The following is an 8,428-nucleotide window of genomic DNA, read 5'->3' on the forward strand; positions in this document are numbered from 1 at the left end:
TTCCACCCCTTGCTGAAATTTCTTATCCATCTCATTATAAATCAAGAATATGCTTCATATTCAAGCTATAGGACACAAAAAAATTATGCCTAGAACATTTGTCATTTATCTTTTTGTCTTAATACATTTTAGAGTTACTCAAGTATACTCATTGTTAGTAAAATTTCTGATTGTATTACTTATAAGAAAAATTATTTAGCATTAAAATTGTGTTATTCTTTTTAACATCTTGCAAGCACTAATTGATCCTCAGAATGTCACAGGAGGTAAGAAGATACTATTTTATCCAGAGGAAAAACTGAGGTAAGGAAGTTTAACCACTTGCCCAGTGTCACATCTTGTGCCACTCAGGTCTCAAATCGGGCCATGATTCTGTGCCTCAGGCATAACATTTAATTTTAAAAGTCTTTGTAGGATTTAGGCATCTGTCTCAAAGCAACTGTCTTACCGTTTCTTTGGGAGATTATGTTATATCAGAAAGTGCTAGATCTGTGCTCCCTGGAAGCCTACGCATGACTACATATTTGTCTTTAAAACATTTCAAAACACAGATAAAAACCAAAAAAAGTCAGTACATACTTAATATATCATCACAGCCAAAACAATTACCTAACAAGCTGTCAGGTGAGATTTACACAAGAAAAATTAAAGTTGTCTTGAACATTTTTGACAGTGCAGCATCTTTGCTCAACCAGTCCTATGACAGAGAATGTTAAAAGTACCCCAGAGAAATATAAAATTGTGTTGGCACAGCTGATTTCGAAGGGCTTTCTCTGTCTCTTGTCTTTCTATTCCAATTCCCTCACATCCTGTACATCTGTCACGGTTAAAACAAATGTAAGACATACCTTAATTGTACTAGTGTGTGCACCAGGATACTCTTTTTCCTCCAGTGTTGACCAACGTTGTATAAATTTTGACACCAGAGGATCATCATAGTCAACTATCTGAAATCCTGAGACGTTAGCTCCTCCAAACTGAATTTTTGACAAATCTCCATCAGTAAATCCCTGGGCACAGAAAATATTATGTCTGTCATTCCAACAGTTTTGGCAGATCTCTCAATAGTATATAGAAATAAAGAGTTACCATATGACTTCTGCTGCAGAAGTGTACGCCAACATTTTCCTCAAGCAGGATCCAAGTTTAAATCCTGGGCTGCCAGGATTAAGTTGTCAGCTCCATCACCCAGGAACGTCTCTTGTTGCTCACTAGACATACATCTTTACAGAGCAAGGGCTGAGTGGATCTGTCCTTGCCATGCTTACTTTTCTAAACAATCCTGTTAATTTCAATGGGACTGCTTAAATGAGAAAGGGAGCACTGACATGAATAACAGTTAGGCAAGCCAGTTTCAGCTAGGAATAGTTACAGCCAACAGTTGTGTCCCCTTTTTGCTAGGAACACTAAAGCACGTGGAAGGATTTACCATCTCCCCTGCCTCCTCCCTCTGGTATAAAGAACTACTTCTCATTCTTACAAACAATACATATGTTTTATTTTCCATGTTCTGTGTTTTAACCTGCCTCAAATAACCACACAAATGAATTTAAATGAAATTCTGATTTCAGACACTTCCGTTTAAATGAGTGCTCTGACTGAACATAAAAAGAAGTAGCAACTTCAGACCACATTATCAGAAGTTGCTACAATTGCTAAACTAGGTGCTCTTTAATTATTGCATGTTAATGATACTCATCAATGATGTGTTGCTGCATGCTAATACAGGTATTTCTACAGGGATCACGAAACTTTCTTCAATATTATTGTGAGCTTGACGTTTGAACAGGAACATTCATTATATACTTTCACCTCTTCTCCACCTATCAGCATATTTTATTCTTAAAATAGATCAATTTCTTGACTGACTGATCAGACTGAAGAAGAACATTATTACAGTCAAGAAAAGAAGAAAGAAGGAGAATTCAGTGAAGAATATGGGATATGATCAAGTACTATGTAAGTTTTCTTTCTGACAGAAAAACATTGTTTTAAAATCATTACCACATATACTTTATATGATATTATACAAAAGATCTACAATATTTTCATTTAAACTGTATAAATCTGCAGAAGTAAGTATCATAGAACAATAGAATGGTTTGGGTCGGAAGGGACCTTAAAGATCATCTCGTTCCAACCCCCCTGCCTTGGGCAGGAACACCTTCCACCAGACCAGGCTGCTCAAAGCCCCATCCAACCTGGTCTTTAACACTTCCAGGGATGGGGCATTCACAGCTTCTCCAGGCAACCTGTTCCAGTGCCTCGCCACCCTCATCGAGAAGAATTTCTTTCTGACATCTAATCTAAATCTTCCCTCTTTCAGTTTAAAGCCATTGCCCCTTGTCCTATCACTACATGTCCTTGCAAAAATATAATATTAAACAGTTTTAACATAAAAAAGTCAGAAAGTTTTAGATCTTATGGGTTTACTGTTACAAACTTAAAGCAATGGCTAAAAGAGCAATCTGTTAACATAATTAATTACAATAGGCAATTTTTCCCAAATGTTTATTTCCCTAAAGACTCAAAATACTATTTATACAATATTTGCAATGCAAAATACAAATGTCTATTAGTTAGGGAATTTTTCAAATTTTGTAAGACTTTTATGCTTGCTTTGTAAATATCAGTACCTTAACTTCTTTATCCCCAAAATTAGTTAATAAATATAAAAATGAAACTCCACTGTTCTGCTTTTAAAGAGGCCTTTAGAGTATAAGGCTTCTTCGCACCTGTCTAGCAATATATGTGATTCTTCAGAATACTGCCCCCCTGGAGGGGGAAAGTGTTTTGATCAAAGGTTTGGAGGAGGCAGGGGTTATGTCTGAAGTGCGATAGACACACTATGGTCGTTCTGTTACCTCAGGTCCCTCAAAGGACTATGGAAGACAGAGTGCAAATTAGAGCACTCTGGGCCCTGCTGGAATTTATATCAAATGTTGTCACGGTCCAAGAATAAATGACGAAAAAAATTGATTTAGAGGCACTCACACCATGCAACCCTCAAAACTCTTTTCTGGAACAGAATAACTGAGATTCAAGTCTGCAGAATTGCTTTGTCTGTTACAAAACCCCATTGGATTAGATTCCCCAGCTTCAGTAAATAAGTGTCGTTGACTTTAATGTCAGTAAAATGGCCCTTCACCTTTAGACACAATTTCAAAAAGATTACCTTGACAAGATTTAGTGAGTTTCCTCAACTTTCCCCCTTTAGGAACACTATTAGCTATACTGTCCGATCACCTGTGTTCAAGAGAAGATTCATTCAAACTGCTTACCAAGCCAATCTGAGGAATGAAGATGTGTAAAGCTGAGACTCACTAGTCTAGCAGAATGACAGCTGAAAACTGTAATGTTTAAGTACTTTAGAGGTGAGAGAAGAAACATCAGTTTGCTGAATGAATGTATCAGCTTATAATGCAGAAAGTTATTTTTCTGATTTCCCTACCCTACTTGCCTAATGTAGAAAAAAGGGATTAAGCTCTACTGAAGGTGCTGAGCAACCTTCACTCCCATTGATGGATGTATCACAGGAGGCATTCAAACCCTGAAAAGACTCAGCCAATAAAACAAATACCATCTCAACACATACATTCATTTAGTACAGATAAAGACATTTAGCTTTTTTCTATTTTCTAAAATGCATTTGAAACAAAATACCAGTTGATGTGCTTCCCTAAACAGTAAAATGAGTAATACAGGTATTTTAAATATTAAAAATGCTTACCAGATTTGCAATGATATAATGATATCCTTTAACATGTTTACCAATTGTGATAACCTGTAAAAAAGAAGAAATACCTCCGTAATGGAGCATGTTCACCTGATATATGGACTGAGACTTAAAAACTACAAAATGCAGTATGATCTAAAAGCTAGTTATGAGCTTTGTAGTATGCAATCGTGAGTTTGGTCAGTGCTTTACTTTTTAGTTTACCTAATGCACCATTGAACATACTCTCAGATGGTGGAAATGAGTCATGTTGAACTCCAAGTCTCAGTATCTGTAAACAGAGGAGCTGAACGCTAATTACTTTCCTGTATATTAAAGGCACAACCTGGACAGGAGAGAGTGGGCATCACGCAGTAGAAGCACTGTGCCTCAGAGATTCCTACTTAGATTCTGCTCCTTTGTAGCACAATTGTAACGTTCCTTGAACTAGAAAAAGTTTAAAAGCCTGTTGATCTTAATGAAAGCACCTACTTTATGAAGAAGTCTTTTAAAGTTCAAATTGTTGTTTATTGCCCTAAGGCTTCCTCATAATCTCCCTCAAAGCCAGCTGGTGGTTTCTCAGTAGTCTCCACCGGCAGGCATGTAGCATGGATTCTTCCCCCAAATAAGCCTAACTAAGACTACATCTGCATGGGGAAGTTTGCATTTTGAAGCAAAACACTTTTCCACAGAAGGGATTTGGGAGACAAGAGGACTCTAGAGGTTTCTTCCATCTTTTGAATAATGAGAACAACTTAAACCAAGAGAGAATAATTTATTTATCTCCTCATTCAACATATAACTAAAATATTCAGAAGAGGTATCCTGTAACTTATATCAGGCCAGTAGTGAATGATAGTCCATATACTCCCTTTAATGATGTTACAGAAATGTAACTGAAGGCTCTGTTTAACATTGAGTTTTATATTACCAGAGTTTGAGACTGAGAGGGATCACATTACATAGGCCATGGAAGTTATTCAATTATTCCTCTTTTGAGCTCAATATATACATGATATATGAACTTAATTATTCTAAAACAGTTACTTGCTTCAGACTACTTAAAACTCATTACTTATTAAAAGATTTAAGAATTATGTTCAGATGTATTTCTTATGCAGCTGCTGCTTCCAAAGAAATTTCAGTTAGACCAAACAGCTTAGCTCTTCTGCATAAAATGCTTCTTTGCCATTGGTATCTGAGAAAACGACCAGTAGCTGCAAGTCTTTGGACCAATGGTTAGTAACTCTGCTCTCACTGCCACTGGGCGCTATTTCATTCATCTAGCTTTCTAAAACATTGCCCTGTGCCACTCATCCATATGAACACTAAGGATGCTGCCAGTTAAAAACTCTGAGAAGGGTCAGCGGTGGCTCCATGATGAAGGAGCTGTGGGCACAAAAGGTATTCACCAGTGTCCCTAGTTTAGACTAGCATCTCAAACAGGGATAGACAAGAAGTTGCAGTAATTGCACGGCTGCTCAAAGGGTATTACAAGGGGGAAATGAGATTCTGCAAAGGAAGCTGGCTGAGAAGAGATAGAGGCTGTACAATGAAGAGCATGGTTACGCTGACCTGCCAAATCAGAGAAGACGAATATAAACTAGTCTGAGGAGAGCTGGTGAACTCAGTTGAAATATTTTTCAACTTCAACTTACATAAATCATTGAAATCTGGAAAAGAAACTGTAACATGGGACAAAAAACAAGAATGATGAAGCAACTTTACCAACACATTGTGTGTTTATACAAAGATCCAAGGACTACAGAGCGTGACTCAGTGAACCTGAAGTTGCCACCACCCCTTAAAGTGTTAGGGGGATAAATCAAAGCACTACAATAAAAGGTTTGTTCAAGAACAGAAAGCAAGGAAGAAAGTAAAGAAGTTGCTGCTCAATATTATCAAGAATGCATATAATACTTCAGTATTCAAGAAAAATCTGCTCAACACAAAGCCTGTTGCAAGTGTCTCAGTAAAAATACACAAAAAAAGAAAAGGGATACTGATACAAAGGGTCTATTTCAGGCACCCTCATGAAAAGAAGGGAATTGCTGAGGGTTTTTTCAGGGCAGGAATTAAAAGAATTTTTTAAAGAATAAATCGGGTAGCAAAGCAAGACTTGAAGTACATATTCTGCTTTTAGAAAAGAAAATCAGAAGAACACACTCAAGGGACACTCACAGGCCAAGAAATCTGTTGTTCAGCAGAGACCTTCATTTTAAGAGATGGAGAAAATTAATAGAGAAACAATTATTTTAGATTTTATTTCAGGCTGCTTGAGAAATTGAAAGTGGGTTTACCTTTTAGTGTAAAGAAAGGAAGTTACAGAGTTAATTGGATTAATTTAATTGCAGAGGAAGTTACAGAGATAATGGACTTAAAAAACAGACCAAACTCCAGAAAGTGCTAGGGTATCTTGGAAAGAGAATTTCAAGGCTAAACCCGTCTGAGGCAGCTGACAGTACTTGAAGAGACCATATTCTAGGGCATAGGAGTAAACTATTTTGAGGAGAACAACTAATTGGAATTATATTAACTGACCCGTGTGGCTGATCCAGTTGTCTAGAATTCTTCAGTGACTTACAAATCTAAACAGCAGAAACAAAAGTTTATCCATCCGTATGCTTAAGGAGTAGCACAAATCTGTGGGGATAAGCTGAGAAAATCTAAGGCTCAAAACAAGGCAGAATCTATCAAAGTGCAATTAGGGCAAGAAAAACATCCCTAAGCTGCAATCAAAACAAGAAGCAGCCAAAGACAAAAATAAGTCTGTTACTAAATAAAAAAGACAGTAAAAATGAGTGGTAACTAAAGGGTAAAGAAGGTTCTTGTCTTTAAAAAGTGGTAAAAGGATAAACTGAAGAAATTTACAGTCAAACTTTCATATCAGGAAAGAGATTATAATAAATATTACATACTTAATTTTAAAAGAATCTATAGGATAATAAGATGATAAACAGTCAATATAGTCTTGTCAAGATCAAAATAAGACAAAGCAATTTCTTTCCTTTCACTGGTATGATAGCTAGCCTAATAGATAGTGAGGAAATAGGAGACGTGACTATCTTGAGTCTAATAAGGCTTTTGTCCTGTATGACATCATTACAAACTCTTAAGGGAACGTGGACAAGACAAAACATCACTGTAAGGTAAGCGAACAACCATTTGAAAAGCCACACAGAACCAGCTGAAGAGGACCTGTAAATACTATTTCTCTCAAGCATTGCTGTGCTCAGTTAATTTCTTGACATGGATAACAAGACAGAAAATACAATTCTAAAAAACTGTAGATGATAGGGAGGTTGCAAGTGCTCTGAAGAACAGGATCCAATCCAAATTGATCTTGAAAATTACAGAAACAGTTTGTGGATATGAATTCCAAATAAAACAGACAAATATAACACACTCCATTTAGGATACATGGTCTGAGCCTCTCCAAAATGTAATGACCTTCATAACGAAGGCCAAAATAACACCACCTTCAAAAAAAGGCTTGAAACCAATATATCTACACTCTGATCATATATCCCTACAGATGGTGCACAGCCTCACATGGTCAAGCTTAAGTCAGCAGGGAGCTATCCTTATAATTTTCCATTGTGCTCTGCATGTATGAAAAGAAGTAAGATACAGAGACAGTAAGACCTTCCTAGATACTAGGATTGAAGAGGTGGATTTGAAGGTAATGTAACAATTTGAATCAGAGCACTGTGATGCTGTTGTGAAAAAGAAGATTTTAAAAAAAACCCAACATTTTGGCAAATAATATATGTGTAGGTGGAGAGAAGACACAATTTTCTGTTCTGTTTAAAGCTCAGGAGGCCTTAGCTATGGAAAAGAGCATCCAATTTTGGTTAACACACTTTAAGAGAGAGACAAAATGAAGAGAGAACCAAGGACAGTATGAATGACAAAGAGCTCAGAAATATGAACTACAAAGGGAGTTAAATGGAAAAGAGAAGCTGTTGATACAGCCTTCCCAAGATGTAAAATGTTCTTGGAAAAAGCATTAGAAGTAGAAAATACTTTCTAGGTCTAAGGAGAACTAATCCCTAGACATAATATAACTATTTATAATGCATCATCTATAATAGTGTACCATCTACATATAATATAGTATACTACTTAGATTGTGAAACAGCCTTAACAAGATGGATTATTTTTTTTTTAAATAATCAGGATATAAAACCACACAGGATCATCTACATAGAATTATCTTGCCTGTGAGCAAAGGGAGGGATTATAGGATTTGCATGTTTGCTTTCTGCCTGATATGTATGTGGTCCTCAATACAAACCTGTCACTTGCAAATGATGCATAATAATCACAAAAACAGGATCAAGAGAAATTAACTCATTATGTTTACTTATAGAATATAGCTAACTGTTGTCACTGAAGAATGGAGAATAGCAAACCTGATCAACAATGTCGTTGACTTTATCGCGTTCACAGTCCAAAATCACTCGTCTTTCCTTTTTTACCTCTAGATCTTGAAACAGTGAACGGTAAGTTTCATCTTTTCTGTCATTGTTAATATTTCCTACATTGATAGCAGTCACTTGCCATTTCTTTTCAGCAGCAGAATCCAGCACAGCTTGCAATGTTGATAAGCCTAGTGAAGCACAGGAGAAAACAGAAGATATGACTGATAAAGCTTCAGGAATAACAAGCTTCTAGAACGTGATTTATGAGATTACTTATTTAAGATTTCCC

At 36.4% G+C, this 8,428-nt stretch overlaps 1 protein-coding gene across 1 annotated transcript in view; it reads right to left on the reverse strand.

Annotated features, from left to right (window-relative positions):
• Window positions 1–848: 848 nt before the first annotated feature.
• LOC104165101 (glutamate receptor 2-like) overlaps window positions 849–8,428 on the reverse strand; it is a gene marked incomplete at its 3' end in the record, with an annotated part of 14,148 nt that continues 6,568 nt past the window's right edge. Inside the window, exons 4-6 of the mRNA XM_009704648.1 lie at window positions 8,131–8,327; window positions 3,731–3,784; window positions 849–1,010 (exon numbers count right to left, since the gene is read on the reverse strand). Coding sequence (XP_009702950.1) covers window positions 849–1,010; window positions 3,731–3,784; window positions 8,131–8,327 — 413 coding nt within the window. The remainder of the gene's footprint in view (window positions 1,011–3,730; window positions 3,785–8,130; window positions 8,328–8,428) is intronic.

This window comes from Cariama cristata, unplaced genomic scaffold, assembly GCF_000690535.1.
Source record: "Cariama cristata isolate BGI_N322 unplaced genomic scaffold, ASM69053v1 scaffold1457, whole genome shotgun sequence".
In the NCBI taxonomy this organism is placed as follows: domain Eukaryota; kingdom Metazoa; phylum Chordata; class Aves; order Cariamiformes; family Cariamidae; genus Cariama; species Cariama cristata.